The 18,293-nt window shown below is 45.8% G+C and overlaps 2 protein-coding genes across 2 annotated transcripts; both read right to left on the bottom strand.

Moving 5' to 3' along the window:
* Nucleotides 1-370: 370 nt before the first annotated feature.
* LOC307087730 (ribonucleoside-diphosphate reductase subunit M2-like) lies at nt 371-4,077 on the bottom strand. The gene is made up of 10 exons (XM_079753364.1): nt 3,850-4,077; nt 3,576-3,644; nt 3,112-3,252; nt 2,851-2,967; nt 2,587-2,720; nt 2,416-2,510; nt 2,194-2,327; nt 1,889-1,993; nt 1,471-1,584; nt 371-921 (listed from the first exon to the last, which is right to left on the bottom strand). The coding sequence occupies exons 1-10, from the start codon at nt 3,940-3,942 to the stop codon at nt 769-771; spliced, it is 1,155 nt and encodes a 384-aa protein (XP_079609490.1). The 5' UTR covers nt 3,943-4,077; the 3' UTR covers nt 371-768.
* A 2,226-nt stretch (nt 4,078-6,303) lies between these two features.
* On the bottom strand, nt 6,304-11,643 carry klf11a (Kruppel like factor 11a). The gene is made up of 4 exons (XM_079753944.1): nt 11,504-11,643; nt 8,829-9,080; nt 7,522-8,557; nt 6,304-7,242 (listed from the first exon to the last, which is right to left on the bottom strand). The coding sequence occupies exons 2-4, from the start codon at nt 9,069-9,071 to the stop codon at nt 6,947-6,949; spliced, it is 1,575 nt and encodes a 524-aa protein (XP_079610070.1). The 5' UTR covers nt 9,072-9,080; nt 11,504-11,643; the 3' UTR covers nt 6,304-6,946.
* Between the last annotated feature and the right edge of the window lie 6,650 nt (nt 11,644-18,293).

Genomic DNA, 18,293 nt, shown 5'->3' with positions numbered 1-18,293 from the left:
TGGGACCAGAAGATAATTTCTCTCCATTGAAACCACACATTTTTTCGATCTCATAGGTCCCATGGGCTCTACTGGAAGGGGCATGATTCCCCAAAGACCAGATTGTTCGGTGCATTGAATAGTGTGCATTCATTGGAGGACAAATTTAACTTTTAACTAAACAAGCCCTAGAAGTGATTACCCAGAACCTGTAAGCATGAACTTGGGGTTGTTGGTAATGTTTGGATATTTATGCAAGACATTTCTAGTTGAATGAAACTGGTCTCAGGAGCCAGCCAATGGCATGGGACTAGAAAGTGAGCTTGAGGGTAGTACCTTTGTCAAACATAATTGGTGGCATAATCTCACATTAGTGATGCAATATGTTAAAAATATGACCATGCAAAAGTTAAAATTGGACCAACTTTATAAATATAAAACTGTACAGCAAGAAATCACAATTTAAAATAAAACACTAAAGTAATGCACAAGTTAATTCATCTTTAAAACTGGTTTACTAGGGGAGAATTATGGGTAGTAGCTGCAAGTGGCAAGAGTAAGTTTAACCTGTCACAGCCATGAGGTCCGATCTGTAAAATAGAGTTCAAGGGACCACGACTAGCCTTCTGCCCCAAGAGCAGCCGTTCATGTCATACAACCACCAGCTTGCAGAAGCTCAAAAAGTATCACATAAAGTGCACCAACATAACTGATGTTATGGGCTCCATTTCAAGTACAGTGGACCCAAGACTCCCACACAAAAAGTCAATATTTCTGTTCCGGGGCTTCCTAGAAGTCAGCGTCTAGTCTGAAAGTGTTGTCCGTTGCACCCGACATGACACCCATCCTTTGGTACTCTCCCACACGCTTCTCGAAGAAGTTGGTCTTCCCCTCCAGGGAGATGTTCTCCATGAAGTCGAAGGGGTTCTCCACCTTGTAGATCTGAGTGACAAAAACAGCAACGTTTCAGCCACAAGCTAATCAGGTTTACATATCCCCACATTTGCTTATGTCAATACATAGCTAAAGTTAAGCACCGTTTGAAAATGTCACATACGTGATTACCCAGAAACTCTACATTGGACACATGTTCACTAGTTCTCTGACCCGGCTTTGCTCAGACCAGCGTCTGTATCGTGCTGACCCATCCCCTGCCAGTAGGCCACATGCCCGCCGACAGAGGACCCAGGCCAGCACCCAGCCCCCATTACTGGCTGGGGTCCGTACCCCTGCGCGTCTCATCATGGCAAAGCCTTCACCCTTGTTTCTAGCTTATGCAGACTTACAACTTCAGTCGATTTGTGTTCATTTGATCTTGCAGTGAATTCAGATACAGCTCATGAAGTTGCACATGGTAGTTGTTGACAGCTGAACCAAAACAGTTATGGTGCGCGTTTTTCTGACACGTTAAATGAGGAAGACTTGAAAACTAGCGGAATATTTGGCATGATTAACATACACCACACAGCGCCAATGGCCTGTGGACTCTACCTTGTTGAATCCAAGCTCCAACATCAGTCTGTCCGCCACAAACTCAATGTACTGCTTCATCATGTCACAGTTCATCCCAATCAGCTTCACTGGCAGAGCCACTGTCAGGAACTCCTGAAAACATAATTGGTATTAGTTTGTGATAAGGGAGCTTTATTATTCAAGCCAAATGACTAACATGCCATGTTCAAAGTTGATATTTAGCCGCATGAAGTTCTCTGACCCGGCTTTGCTCAGACCAGCGTCTGTATCGTGCTGACCCATCCCCTGCCAGTGGGCCACATGCCCGCCAACAGAGGACCCAGGCCAGCACCCAGCCCCCATTACTGGCTGGGGTCCGTACCCCTGCGCGTCTCATCATGGCAAAGCCTGTCTTGATCACTATTTTTTACTTTACTTATTTCAAAAACAAACAAACCTGCTCAATAGCTACTGCATCCATGATGAGGTTGGAAACAGTCTTCTCAGAAGGCTTGTTTACCAGATGTTTGAACATCAAGCAGGCGAAGTCGCAGTGAAGTCCCTGAGAACAAAGTACAATATTAACAAAATCATCTTGAGTTGGCTGAAGAATGCCCTTCCGCTTTTGAGAGGCAGAATTAGCCAGTTCGACTCGAGTTTAATGTTCTTGTGCAACCATGACAGCAAAGACATAGACACACACTAATGCTACTAGCCTGAAGGCTCTTCCTAGAAGATATCCAACTCAAGTGAGGTCCTCACCTCGTCCCTGCTGATGAGCTCATTGGAGAAGGTCAGACCGGGCATAAGCCCCCTCTTCTTCAGCCAGAAGATGGAGGCGAAGGAGCCAGAGAAGAAGATTCCTTCCACAGCAGCAAAAGCGACCACTCGCTCACCTAGATGAACAAACATGATCAGTAATGTGGTCCAGCAGCCTTAGCTTTAGTGTGGTGTAATGAATAGTGTCAAGAAATCGATGCTTACCAAACTCTGCCTCCTTGTTTCCGATCCAATTCAGGGCCCAGTCTGCCTTCCTCTTAACACAGGGTAGTGTCTCGATAGCATTGAAAAGGTAATCCCTGAGAGAAAGTTGCCTTTAGATACACGTAGCTCAATATAGTGGGACATTACGATTTAACATTTGTTACACCCCACCTCTGAGTGGAGTCCTTGATGTAGGTATCTATGAGCAGGCTGTACATCTCAGAGTGGATGTTCTCCATGGCTATCTGGAAACCGTAGAAGCAGCGGGCCTCGGTCACCTGAACTTCCTGGCTGAAGCGCTCCACCTAGTGGTCACAAAATAGAGACGAACCGGTCAGACCGTCACACGTGGCAATAATTCGTAGCTGGCTTAGTTTAAAACGGTGGCCGATGAATAATAAAGTTTATTGTTCATTTAAATGTTGCGTGGCTTACCAAGTTCTCATTGACTATGCCATCGCTGGCCGCGAAGAAGGCCAGGACGTGGGAGACAAAATACTTCTCCTCGTCTTTCAGCGACTCCCAGTGCTGCAGGTCCTTCGACAGATCGACCTGGAATAAATTAAAATGAAATAAAAAAATAGTTCTGTATGTAAGTATGATAGACGATAATTAAAAAAATCGGTAGTATTAATAAAAAAAAAAAAAAACATGCAATAAACGCCATGCCATCTGTGTACCACACGCATAAGTTACCTCTTCGGCCGTCCAGAAAGAGGCCTCCGCTTTCTTGTACATTTGCCAGATATCATGGTACTGGATGGGGAAAATGACGAAGCGTCTGGGGTTGTCCCTCAGGAGAGGCTCGTCTGCGTTACTCTTCACCGGCTTTTTGGGCTATACGCGCACAGAAAGATGAGTTATGGATTGATACTTTGTATTCACCATTAAGCCGGTACACACTGTCGTACGTTTACTATAATTGCAGTTTAAGAATATTGTAAAGCTCAAGTTAACATGGATACTTGTATTATCGTGCGTTGTATACAATGGGGTCACTTTACCATTGCCAGATACAGCGGTGCATTGTTAGACTTCGCGCCGGAATGGCGAACACGCAATGTCAAATGAGCGGTTTAATGCTCGAAAGGTGAATATAATGTACACGTAACTAATTACGGATAGTTTTAGATTAACATCGCTTTAGAAAGAAGACTCACCTCAGCGTCGTCGAATATTTTACGCGCGGTCCTGGAAGCCAGGATACGGGTGCTGTTCAGACTTGGGGGCTGAAAGGCAAATACAAAACACAACGATGGTCATTATCCAGATATACCAGTTATGGCAGAAAATGGTGAGCAAATTTCAGTAGTCAGGCTCCATTTCTGATTACTTTTCAGCTTAAGATGAGCCAATTGAGTCACTGTCGCGTCTGCAGAGTTTTGCTTATCACCCATTACTTTTACGGGTTTCTTGGACATTATTTGAGCTTACCGTGTTTTCCTTGTCCTGTAGAGAAATGCTGTTTATCCCGGAGGACATAATGTTTTCGTCCCTCTTGGAAAGTGGAGAGCGTGCGGTAAGCATGGTTACTAGTTTGATGGACTGACTTCTTAAAAATGAATATAAAATAATAAAATTACACAAGTTTAAAACTCTAACTAAACCTTTGCTATGTAAAATAGGTACATTAGACAGACACACCGGATAGAATGCAAAGGATTGAATGAGCACAACACTCGGGTTCTTTGCCTGTATTTATAGGGAGATTGGCGCTAACCCAATGACGACCAGGATCCGGACCGCGTCAGCCAATCATTTTCGTTGAAAGCCTTTAGCGAAAGCGTACACCGCGGGAGATTCAAATGCTTTGTTAGCGCCAAGTGGTTACAAAACCGAAAAAAAGTGTTATGAAACAGTAAAACGCGCCCTTATGCAAGTCTTTAAATGTAGACAATAAAACCTAAGATAATATAAAAGACCTCAACTGGACCACCTTCGTCTAATATGACAACTGTTTGAGAAATTAATTTCAGCATTTTTCAACCTATTCGTTAAATAACATCGTTTTTCATTTGCCTAAACAGCTGGTAGTTATTTCATATATAGTCACTAAATAAACTTGTATGTTGATGGGCATTGACATGTCTAAATCGTGGTATTTGCAAACAATGCTTTTCCCGCCGTCTCGCTCTCTTTAGATTTTGCAATAATGTGCCTTTATTTACTTGACGTCTCGTCACATCGAACAACAACTCATTCACATCGTACATGAGCATCTGAATCCTTATTTCAAATCGAATTTAGCATTTTCAAGAGAAGCCAAGTCGGGTTTGCCACTGTTAAGACAGCTAACAGATTGGCTTGCAGTTTCTTAATAAAGCCATCCAAAGTATCCCAATTGTCCCTTGCATGTTACGTTTGAATACAAGCGATTGAGTTATTCTGTCACGCTGATCAGATATAAACTATATCAGCCTAACAATTACCCCCTTAAGGTATTATTTAGTAGCAACTGTTATTGTTCGCTGCAGTCCTATTCCAGTTCCGGGGTCTAAAGCGCGCTTCTCTGTTTCTGCAGAGAGAGAGGAGGGGACACCCAGTGGCCAGGAGGAGTCGAGCAATGCAACGTTCAAGCAAACCCTTTTCAGGATGACGTTATCGAAAATGTATATCGAGAGTTTGGATGTGAGGCACTGTTAAGCAGTGCTTTACAGTTTACACATATTGTTAATAGCGCATTTTAAACCACACTTCTAACAGATGACAGCCGCAGATTTGGATTTTAACAAAGAACTGCATTTAAGTCTGTTTTTGTATTTTGGCCTTTTGCTTTGCAGGGAAAACAAGGCTGTTAAACTTGTGGCTATTAATAGTCCTTAAGTTTTGGGCTTAATATCCTAGTAATAATTATTCTGTCTAACGCGCGTCATCTCTTTCCAACTGCTTTTATAATGAGCTGTGCTGTCAAATGAAATGCATTGTTTTAGAATGTTTTCCCTTAGGCCTAATAGCTTTGTTATTCAGATCAATCAAAGGAACATCTATTGTGTGCGTTTGAGTAACATTGAATAACTATTTCAGGCAATTACTTTTTTTAATAATAAACCTGTGGATTTTTATTTTCCAACTGAGCCATGCGTGTAAATATACTGCGTTATCATTTTCAGCCACTAAGCGGTGCTGTAGCAAAGGAGCTAGATATTTCATTGCGCTACAGCGACAATTTTTTTTACCGTGGTTGAATGTCGGTCAGTAAGGCAAATGGGCGGGTGCTTAGTCAGCCGTTGACGTGAACAGATCTCCCAGCTCATCGTCGTCGCATCCCATTGGTCACACCCCCTCAACGCTTGATGCCATTCGTTGAGCTTTGTTACTGGGTGGTGTGGCAATACCAGCGAGGCTGGAGGGGGCTGCTCTTCAAATTCGCGATAAGCCTGGACCGAACAATAAGGATTTAGAGGTTTTCAGTTTTTAATCGGTGAATATCTTTAACCGATTTTATTTATACATTGTATTTATCTTAAAATACAAGCCTACCGTTGTATTACTATAGTTTTCTTATGATCAAATAATGTGTTGTCTTGGTTATATTGTGGCTCTCAAATCCTAAATCTTCGATAAAGATACATTTATATCCTAAACAATTTCTAGCTGTAATTTCTCTTGCCAAGCACTTACCATTGCTGTTTTGCATGAAAAGCCCTCGATAAATAGTTTGATTGGTGAGGACATTGATATAAAGTTTAGTGAAAAAGAGTCGCTCAACAACAAGACAGATTTAGTGGTGCATTTTATTACAAAAGCCATATTCTTAAACATTGCTTACAGGCAAGTATTCAGAAATGGGATTATTTTGATAAAAGATGTTATTAAGAATAACATTTAATATGAGGTATTTTCTTACTGGCAACACTATAGGCCAAATTAAACTATCAAAAACAGCACTTTTAACAAAAGTTTATTAAATAATATTGTATAAATCAAGATGGAATACTGTCCACTGATATTTTTAAAATATCAATAAAATAATTAATGTACTATCAATAAATGCAGAATGGAATACACATAACATTCATATAGATATCAATACATGTACATTATTTACAATAGCAAAAAAAGAAAAACATTTGGCTAATAAAAGCACAATACAGAGGCTTTGGCAAAAACAAGAGTGCATACATTTGCTAAACATGACAAACATTGAGTAAACATGATTACCTGTATGTAAAGAGTACAAAACAAGCATAATACAAAAAAATCCAGTGCAATGTCAGTTTTGTCTGAATTGTCCATGACTCATAGCAGCCTGGTCTGTATGTGTCCTTGTTCTCCATGTGGTTGGTGAGAGAAAAAAAATGTCCTGAGCAAGCTAAACTGCCTTCCCGCCGTCCAAACACTTTTCCTATTCCTGATCCTTCAACTGCCAGTTGTGATATCAGTTATATAAAATAGTACGGGCCAATGGGTGGCTGGGTCCTATAGCTGATGGATACAGCTGGAGAAGATTTACAGACAATAGCCAGGCCCGGGTGGATCTTTACCAGTATCCCCCACCTGGTCGCCTTATAGTCTTTATATGTTTTTTGAGTTAGTTTGTGCTGGGCACCAGAACGCCGACAGGATGCGGAGAGGTCCTGGCCTGGGTCTTGGGCAGCGGCATTTTGTTGAGGTCACGCGTTTCGGTTGGCCACGACGACGCCCTCTTGGTAGTGATGTGGCGGCGGGCGTGTTTCGTCAGGTGGTCGCTGCGCATAAAGCGCCGCTCGCACACATTGCACACAAACTTCTTCTCTCCGGTGTGCGTCCGCCGGTGCCGGGAGAGTTCGTCAGAACGTGCAAACTTTTTGTCGCAGCCCTCCCAGTGGCAGCTGAAGGGTTTTTCACCTGAAGAAGAAACATGTCGTCGTTAACAATATGATGATAAAGACACACTCCTCAAGGGGCCGAAACAGTGGTCAATTCAAATTTTAAATGGGATGCCTTTTAATATGCCAGCTAAAAATAACCGTTGAAGCCTTGGACTTTGAACTTTATGGAAAATGTATTGACCGATCTCTTATGAATAATATATGTTCATGCAATTGTGTAAATTAATAAATAATGCATAAGTAGATAGTATAAATAAAAAAAGAGATCATTGAAATCTGTTGCGAGGCCACTCACCAGTGTGGGTTCGGAGGTGAGCCTTGAGGTGGGAACTCTTGAAGTACGTCTTCTTGCACCCGGGGAAGTTACACACGTAGTTCCGCCGGCGGGAAAAGTCGGCCTGCGACGGGCCGCCGTTCTGCCCCGTCGCCATGTAAACAGGAGCTGGCGCCAGGGGGAGGAGCTTGGTGTTGCCCAGGGTCATGACCTGCTGTGCGCCCTGGGGGGCCTGCGACACTGAGCTCTGGGGCACCACGAACATCACGGTGCCCTGGGTGACCGAGGAGCCCACCAGGAGCTGCTGAGAGAAGGAGGGAGACGACTGGGGCAGGATGGGCTTGGGCCCCCCCGGGGCTTGAACCTGCACTGGAGCCTGAACGAAGGCCGAGATCATCCCGGACCTCCCCCTCACCGGGTACACCTGGCACAGGACCGGGGAACTGGGGAGCGCGGATGGGGGGGAGGGGGAGGGCTGGTAGGAAGACGCTGAGGGGGGCGAGTGAACCAGGGAAACCACAGAGGAGGAGGAAGAGGAGGAGGAGGAGGAGGGGCTCTCAGGAGACGAAGGAAGAGAGCCATCCGAGGTGTCCATGGCGCACGGACCCCTGGCCGTATCCTCTTTGATCTGGAAGATCTGGAGCTGTGGCTGTGGGGCGGGCCCCGTGGGGCAGAGGGTCCGCTGCGTGGGGCCCCCCGGCTGCTGGCAGGGAGAAGAGGCAGGGGCCGTTCTGTGGCCGGGCAAGGAGCGATCTGCGGTGTGTCGGATGACGCTGGTGACCATGGCCCTTCCACGGGTCATGGCCGGCCCCTCCTCTGAACCCAACTCAAAGGGCTCCGATATCAGGGTGCCGCCGGGACAAGGCCCCCGGACCAGACCCGCCTGAGGGAGGCCGGTGCGATGGAGGGGGCCAGAGGAGACCCGGGGCCTGGGCAGCACTGGCCTGGCGACGGTACTGCTCACAGAGGAGCAGGAGGTGGTGGCGGTGTTGAGGATAGTGGTTGTGTTTGTGGTGGAGGTCTCGGAGAAGCTCGGACTGTGAGGTGGAGTCATACACTAGAAGAGAGAATGACACCGAAGATAGAGAGTGTGACTCACAGTTTCTATGTGGTTATAGCTCCATAAGATACACAAACGCTCAAATCAATCCAGGGGATAACAAACAAAGTTAAGTACTTGCTGTTTTCTGAATGGTTCAAATGAGTAATTTAGACTGATCCAATCAGAAACAATGCTACTGTAGTGCCCCCTGTTTCACCAGAGGGGGTGCCATTCATATGCATGAATGGAAAGCGCCTGGTGGCTCTATGACAGCGACTTCCCTTACCAGGGTGGAAAGTGCAACAAGGTCTTTTGGAGTGTCTGCCGCTTCCGGTTGCAAATGGATGGAGTCGCACGAGTCTGAGGTGGGGGTCAGCGGGCGCGGCTTGTGTGACCCTTGACCCCAGAAGCTCATGCTGACCAGGGCCTCGGCTGCCTCCAGGTCATGGTACTCCACCGTGCCGCTGCAGCCGGTGGGCCGGGCCACCCACCGAGCCTGCTCCATGGTCAGAACCGCCCGCTGGTGCATCAGATCAGCCTGGGGGGGAGACACACGATGACATCACACGTTAGCCCAAATCGGATTGGAGAAGGGTTCTTTCCTTTCCTTTTTCTATTCCTTCACTATTCTGTAATCATGCAGACAGGTTTAAGGGACTGACAGTGATTCTCTGATGCATCAATGAGCCGGTAGGGGTCATCTTGTTCAAGGGGGCATCCTGTTTAGGATTTTGGGGGTTGGAACCCTGGACTTATCTTAGCTGGGATTGGAACACCCTAGACACTAGAATACCCTCCCTTTATTTACACAGGGAAGGCCTCGATCGAGTTTCAGGTTCAGATCCTGCTGAGTCCCCTAACAGGCGTGACTTTGGCAAAGAAAAAAAAAGGAAACCACTTCTCCCAAGGGAGAAAGTTTGTGAACACAGAGAGCAAACACGCCAACTCCACACAGAACGGCCCCCGTAGCTTGGACAGCGCCTGAACTCAGAACCAGGTGGCTGCCATCGGCGTGTGACTTCCACTGCACCACCGTGTCAGTGGAGATGGATCCAGATCCTTGTCGTCATACAATCCGCCCAAAGTAACAAACAACCCTTGATGAAAACCGAAAAAAATAACAAGAGTCCGGACCTCAACAGGTGAAACAACTTATTCGACTTATTAAAAAATACGAGAAGCCATTTCCTTGCTCAGAGAGAAATCCCCAAAGTCTGGCTGCAGATGGCAGCAGACAGCCCTAACAAAGCCCTCTATATTCCCTCCACACTGGTTTGATTCTGGTTCATTTGAGGACACAGAATGATAGAGGGAGGCAAACAATGGCTTACTACAGGTTTCCGAAGCCTAAAAGCCCATAAAGGCACAAATCTACTCACACCGGATATTGATCTGGGATTACGTGAGGTACCAATCAGAGCCACCTATTACATGTCATGAAAGTACATTGTGTACCGTAGCACACTCCACCATCATGGTGACGGCCAAGCCCTCAAGACTCCTGTTGTTCACACACCCAGCTGAACTGTTCGCCTGTCCACACATCAACCACCCCTGTTAAGCATGCAGCTTAACTGCACCTGGTCTGGTCGATATACCATGCCCAATACTGTCTGTTCAAGGAGCGAGAACAGGAGGGAGAGAAAAAGAAGAACTAACTTTAGTATACTCCCATGTAATAGCCTTACGGGGATTGGGGGATTGGGGGGGGGGGTGTTGGGTTGGGATGTCATTTTATTGCAGTGACGGCATCGGTGTGGTTGGTCCAGACTCGTGGATGCCAATAAACAACCGTGCTGGGCTGGGCTATAGAGGGGGGGGGGGATTGAGGAAAGGCTATCTGAGGTAAAGTCCCTGGTAAGCAGCAGCGGCCGGGGCGTGTGAGGGGAACAAAAGCTTCCAACCTCCACACACCGTTAAGTTGGCTGGCATCTGGTGAATGCTCAGCTGTACGGGGCGAAGCCCAGAGAGGGGGCGGGGGGGAGAGAGAGCCAGAGGGAGACCTCGAGAGGGGCCCTTACTGCAGTAGTGCCATGAGACCGCGGGTACACCCAGTGTCTCGCATAGCGTTGGACTTGGTGGGAGAGGGAACCTCCCATCACCCAAGAATAGACACGAAAGCTGCGTGCCAGATCACCGAAACCGCCTCCCGTACCTCGCGCTAACACACACACACACGAGCGCGCCAACTCGGGACGCACGCACGCAGGAAGGCACTCACACTCACGCGCACACAATTAACATGCATAGACTGGCGCACGAGCGCAGAAGCTCGCACCAGGAAGTAGTTGGGAAAACAAAGTCAATCTGTTCTACAACACATCCATCTCTATCGCGATTAAACAATGCTGATGGCAATTGTGTTAATGAAGCCATACCAAAATAGGACAAACAATAGACCAAATACCAGATATTGTATCCATCTATACCAATATCTATTCTATAGATTTCATTAAAATATATTATTTTCCATATTCATATATACAAAACACATTACAAAATGTCAGCAAGCAGTTTTGGTTTCTGGCATGTGAAGCATTCTACAACACTTGTCATCACTCTTACATTACAGAACCACATCATAGTAAAACGTGTGTCCGCATATTGAGCAACGTTTTTTACGTTGCTTTTGCAAAACAGTATTCTACAAACCAACTTTAACACAGTGTTTCAATGATGCAACTGTTTGGACTTGATAGTACGCTCGGATTCCCCCCGCTGATCTCCAGTTTGGTGCAATAAATATGTGACCTTAAATAAACTGGCAGCACCAACCCAAAAATACAATTTTCGTGTTAAAAAGCGCGTCTAGAACATATTTCACTGTCTCTCTATAGTTTGCCAATTATGCATCATTGTTTAAATAAAAACAGACAGTTTCTCTGCTATCACACCGTTTACAACTTAATTCAATATAGAGGGAACACAAAACGTACAAAATAGTCAGTTTAATCCACTTACCTCACAGGACCTAAATGGTGTAGAAGGCTACTTTGCGCCGTTAAAGTGGGCATACAGAGGTATTAATACAAACTACAGAAGAGGCTGGTCAATAATAAGCCGCGAGCCTCTTCTAATATCGGAGACTGGCTTCAGCTGAGTGAATCAAACGAGGCGACGAGAGAGGAGAAAAAAAACACAGAAACAAAATTCAGAGCAGTCTGGCGGGTGGTAACATGTTACCAATCAAAAACAAAGGTGTAGCGGATTCGGGCCAATCGGGGGAAGGGCGCTGCGTGATCAGTACGTGATCGCACTCCCATTGGTCACATCGGGGTGCGTGGCTGTTGGGGGGCGTGCCGCAGGAGTCAGTGGTGTCAGAGTAAACCCGCTGAACCCGGCGCGCTGAAACTGGGGGAAAGGTTGGAGCGGCGCGAGCAGGCGAAACCGAGAGACACTATGCACGCGTCCCGCTGCCGTTGCCAAGAGCGCGCACCCCATGCGCAGAGTGGGACGGGCGTGCGCACAAAGAACGGGACTAGTGGAAATACTGTAATAAGGATCGGGCTGGTTGACAGGGTTCATTTCAGGATATAAACAACACACGACTTAAGTCTGCATTACTGACTGCCTGGCACGCTGTTTTTTTATGAGTAACATATCCCTTAAGTAGGCGGCTGTAACGTAAACAAGCGGGAGAGTAGACCTAGAGGAAGCTGTTATTGAATAGGAAGAAAGTCTAAAAACAAAAGGTTGAGCACGACGTCAACTCATGCTTGATGCATGCAACAACCAACTGCGAACATACGAATGATAATACAAATCATTGATGGGCGTGAGCGCTATACTAAAACGACTGTCTATCGTCAAGTCATTATGTAGCCTATTAATCGACGTGTTTATCGAAATCAATGTTTTAATAATACCAAATTGCTAATCAATAGTTCGATTTATTTCACGGTTTTATGTATTTTGAACAAATTCTCTTTCTCGGCATGTCACTGCCACAAACAAACTTTTTAAATAAAACAAAACACCCTAGAAATGATTAAAGAAAAGAGATTAACTGTGTTAATAAATGGTAAATAGTCTTAGAAATTACAATCTAAACATGGCAACGACTGCTGCCAAATCAGCCGTTCCTACTCATAGGCAAAAATAAAGTGTTTTGTGAGAGAGGGAGAGACAAAGAAAAGAGAAAATATGTTGAGAACCCAACGGACGAAAATACAAAAAAAGGAAAATGATTCCAAACATATTTTCTCATTGTCTTCCTCCTGTACGATTTTCCTCTCCGGTCTCTTGTGATGATATACCACACACACAACAGACGCTAACATGTGCACGAGCCCTCTCTCTTACACATACACACACACACACACACACACACACTGACACATGCACGAGCGCTCTCAGACGCACACCACACACACACAAACGAGCGCGCACACACGCGCACATAGAACCCACCAACCCGTGTCCGCCTCTCCCTTCTCCTTCCTCCCCAGCCAATCAGAGAGACGGGCCACGCCCCCTTGCTCACCCCCTCCCCTTGGCTTGCAATGAACTCAGGGACTCCTGTCTCTGCTCGCGCTCAGGTTGTAAACAGCCTCTTCTATGAAGAATTCCTGGGCGGGGACAAACGAGGGGAGCCGAGCTAAACCCCCACCCAAGCCTCCTCTTCACCCCCAAAGCCCACTCACCCCCTAACACCCCCACCCCCACACCACCCATCCCCTCCCCCTCTTTGTTGTGGCTGTACATTAACCCCTTAAAGGAGCCTATGTGATGTATCAGACTGAACACACACAGAGTGATATGCACTCTCTCACACACACACACACACACACACACACACACACACGGGGGGGGGGGGGGGGGGGGTAGTTCTACAAGGCCAAGAGAGCCAACACCACTTGTACAAACATAGCCCGGCTGCGGTTGTGTGCGTGGGGGGAGTTGGGTGTGTGTGTGTTTGTGTGTATGTGTGGGTGTGGTGGTGCTGTATACGTGAAGTGGAGGTGGGGAGGGTGGGGGGAGGGGGCGATATCTTTGTGAGAAGCCATTGGTGCCGTGTATGTGTGGGTTGGGGGGGGCTGAGAAGGATGGAGGGAGGGAGGGAGGGAGGGAGGGAAGGAATACGTCACTCTAGTCTCCGCTCCAGCGAGACAAAGAGGTAGTTGATTCCCCGCTGGCTGTGCTGCCCGAGCAACGCAGGGCTCCAGCGGGCGTACCCTACCCGGCACCACCTCCGCCGTGTGCTGCCCGACCCGAGGTCCAACACTGCCGGCGGCACCTCCACGCCTCGACACGACCCCGTCCTTGCTGCCCTTAAATTACCCTCTTGTTGCAGCGACAATGGCTCTTCTGCAACCACACACACACACACACACACGCACACAAACATACACACGTGCTCAAACGTTATCATGGCTTCACCCGCAGCCTGGTGAGCCGTCGATAACGGGCAGAGCGTGTTCTATACATTCCTGGGAGGGAGCGCGCGAGCGCCGCGGCGCTCCATCTACAGGAAGCAGCTAGGTGGGAGGGGAGGGGGCGCGCCGGGTCTGGTGTCGGAGGGGGCATCGGGTTTGTTCGCTTTTCCTTTTTTTCCCTCGGTTCAACGGGGTGAAGGAATGAAAAAAGGAAAACACACGGAGCCCGCCGTAAAAGCCGTTTCCAGGCAGAAAAAAAACCCAGGCAGACTCCTGCTGCAGCAGGGAAGAATCTGAATCAAAGTCCCTGATATACTCTCTCTCTCTCTCTCTCTCTCTCTCTCTCTCTCTCTCTCTCTCTCTCTCTCTCTCTCTCTCTCTCTCTCTCTCTCTCTCTCTCTCTCTCTCTCTCTCTCTCACTTTGTCTCCCCCTCTTCTCTTTCTCCCAGTGTCTCTCCCCTTCCCTGTATCTTTCACTCTGTCTCCCCCTCTTCTTTCTCTCAGTCTCTCTCCCCTTCCCTGTATCTCTCACTCTGTCTCTCTCCCTCTCTGTCTTGCTCTCTCCCTGTGGCGCTCTCCACCCGCTAACTGTTGTCCCCCTGTTTTTCCCTCTCCCTCCCTTTTCTATTTCATCGCTCACTCTGGCTCCCTATCACTCTCTCCCTCCTCCCTTTGGCTAATCTCTTCATCTCTCTAATTTTTTGTTGTCTTGCACGCTCTACCCCTCTCCTTCTGTCTGTCTCTCTCTCCCTATCTCTATCCCTCTATACTCATGTCTCTCTCTACCTCTATCGTGTCCATCTCTGGCACTTTCTCTCCTTTCTTTGTCTTTCATTTTCTTGCCTGTCTTCCTCTTCCTCTCTTATCCTCACACCACCTCCAACTCTCTTTCCCACTCTCTCTTCCTCCTCCCTTAACTCTCTGGCCCTCTCTCCCAGTATCTCTCTGCCAGCTGTTTGTGGGATGAGGTCAGATTTGGTGGTTTTCTACCAAACTGAGTTCACCTGCATTAATGCTCTCTATTCACACAGAAGCATACAAAATACACATTTGACGCGTCGACAGCTTTTTTTTTGAAGGCATATTCCACTAGCAAATATGCCAAAACACAGACAGACTTATAATTGTGAAAGTACTTTGTCAACAGAACATATATTCGACACATATTCGCAAACTTAAATGCTTCAGCGACCCGTGAAAGCTTTCATCGTGGAATTTGGAATATTCCGTTTTTTGGAATTTGGATTACGTTTAATATTTGTGTTTTGTTTATTTAAATGTATGCCATCGGGTAAATGCAAACCTGTTGTTTAGGAGGAGTATTTTCTTATTGTTTGTCTGTTACTACTTGATATGGGCTTGTTATTAGGCTTAGTTAACCAGAGAATGAGGGTTTATCCATTGTTCCAACACATGCTCTTATGTTTAATCAAGCAAACACTCTTTGAGATTTGATAGAAAATATCCCCAAAAGTGTTTTCAATTAACTTGTTGATTGTGTATCACTTGGTATTAAACCACATATGTAACAGCTGGAGTAAACACTGTAAAGAGGACTCAATTGCACGCCACAGAGGCAATCTCTGTAAGGGTTTGGTACATGGGTAATCAGTGAAGAGATCAGGCAGAATAATCTGGCCATGAGAAGACAAAGGCGAGGTCAGGACCGAAACTAGCAGAGAGCCAAAACCAGAAACCAAAAACCATCATAAAATCAACATGACTAACATAGACACAGACCCCTGTCCAAAACATATGCTGTCACATAATGGTGTAGCCTATTGTGAGGGCAGCCCTTGAATTCTCCTTCACATCTTTCCTTGACCTCATCACATTTTCCATTGGGGTCAAGGGAAAGTGGTTAGGAAAAGGGCCTAAGATTTGGACTATTCGACCGAGCCCTAGACTTAATACACTAGTGGAGGATAATGAGGGACAGGTGAAACTTACCAAGGCAAGGGTAGGCAATCACAGAGGCAGGAACACACAAGGGCAGGAAGTGAAGTAACTAAGGAACAGGGCAAGACATCACAGCATTTCAATGACCAGCATTCACGCGCCAAATCCAGGCCTTTTAATTTTCTCCTTTGTTTGTTTTTGTTAAACACATTATATATTGAAGTTGCATAGTATAGATATAATTTCGTGGCATCTAGCACGAGGGCTCTGCAGAAATGGAAAAAAGTATTTATAAGTATGAGAATAAGAATTGTATTTTCTTGATCTTCATGTGGGGCCTCTTCCACGGAGCCCGCCATGTTGCACCGCAATCTACAGTAGCCCACAACGGAAATAGGCTATAGCAAGGATATCTTTTTTTATCGCAATCTTTTATGTCCATCTTAAATGGAATCTATGACATATAGTTTTACGATTAAATGACTAAATATTAATTACAAATCTATCAAGGAACCTCATCGCTTGACACTTGGCTTTATGCTGTAGTAGAGGATGACGTAATCGTACGGGGCAGTACAGGCAATCGTAGCTTGTTGCTGGAAAGGGAGAAGGGGGGAAGGAAATTCAGTTGCTTGCAATCGGCAAGTTAAATAATCTACTCACAAGAAACAATAAGGGCTTTTTACAACGGAACGGAACTTGTTGATAATGTGTTCCTCAACAGGTTCCTCCACCCATCTCTACAGTGTGCACTTTGCTTTGTGTAGGCCTTACTTACTCGTCGATAACTATATAAAAAAAAAACAGGCCCACACCTAGACAACAATAAAAAATCGATGAAATAAAATAAAAATGCAATTATAATTCACATTTAAGAAAATTGTATTTATATACAAAATTCGGCAGCTTTGCTGCAGTAGCCTGTTGTGAATGCCTGAACTCGAACGCCCTTGGAAGAAAGAAGAAAATGTAGGGCTGCTTCAAAGAAAACAACTACATTACAAACACCTTTTGAGACATTAGTCTCGATTCCTTTACGCTACTATATTTTAACGTAGCGGTGCGGTGCTTTCTCACCTTGTTTGACGCCTCCGAGAGCGGCTCAGACAGTCTGTCATTGAAGACAGACATCGTACGGCGGCGGGCTCGCTCTGGGCTGCAGGTGAAAGTGACGCCATGTCTAAGGCGTTAATTGATCTGATGTTGTTTCAGTTGTTTTAGTAACAGTAAGACAGTTCCGGGGATGTTTCGCGTGCCATGATTATCATTTGATAAAATTACGAACCAACAACAACGACACCATCGTTGACCAAAAGTACCATTATGCAAATCTCAAAAAACGTATATAACGACATTAACATCTGACATGTTAGAGCCAGCTTTCCCTTTTAAAAGCTGTGAAAGCTTATCGAACTTAAAAACGACGTGTTTAAAAGATAATTTAAAAAGCTAGGTAATTTTTTAATGGTAAGGTAATTGCTGCCGTAACATCAAAATCACAACTTGGATGAGGGAGCACATATTTAAAAAGACTACGGTCTGACACGTTGCCCCTGACGGTTGAGGTGGTTTTGCATATGAAGAGTGAGGGTGAAATGGAAATACGAGTCTGAAGGTTGGACGTGCAAAACTGGAAGCTCACGAGATGTTGCCAAGGGGTTCGATACATTTGTGTGTGTGTGTGTGTGTGTGTGTGTGTGTGTGTGTGTGTGTGTGTGTGTGTGTGTGTGTGTGTGTGTGTGTGTGTGTGTGTGCGTGTGTATGTGTGTGTGTGAGTGTGTGTGTGTGTGTATGTGTGTGTGTGCTACCCATTATGCATGCGATGCGATGCTATATATTTGTGGCTGTGTGCGTCTTCATGAATTGAGTTATGTGTGTTTTCAAGCAAGTGGGAGTGTGTGAGCATACTGTATAAGTGGATGGTCCCGTATAGCATAATCTTGAACCCTAATCACATTGTGCTAATGAACATATGCAAGCTTACTGATGCTTCTGTTTTTGCCTACCTTTTGTTCAGCATGTGCTGAGATTATAGCAGTGTACAACACACCTGTTCACATCTGCACACAACTGTGCTACCTAACACACATCTGTGTAGTGTGTTCATAGTTGTGTATATATTAAAAGGCCCCAACAATACCCTGTGATGCCCTTTTGAAGATTCACGTTAAATTAATCGTTGTAAAGTAGAGGCAAACAGAATCAGCTACATCTCTCTGACCGGAAATAAGACCTGTTTCATCACTACCAGAGTGCCATAAATAACACATCTTTTACACGTGTGCTTATCCTTTATGCCGGATGTCTATATGTGTGTGTGTGTATGTGTCTGTGTGTGTGTGTGTGTGTGTGTGTTTGTTGGCATGTATGCATGTGTGTGTGTGTGTATGCATGTGCACATGGGTGTGAGCGTGGCAGGCGCCTCAAGTCATGACCCGTTGTGCTTGTTGCAGTGCACATTACCACAGGGTCAAAGG

Source organism: Pollachius pollachius (assembly GCF_949987615.1).
Source record: "Pollachius pollachius genome assembly, chromosome: 16".
Classification (NCBI taxonomy): Eukaryota; Metazoa; Chordata; class Actinopteri; order Gadiformes; family Gadidae; genus Pollachius; species Pollachius pollachius.
This window is presented reverse-complemented; position numbering and strand designations above follow the sequence as displayed.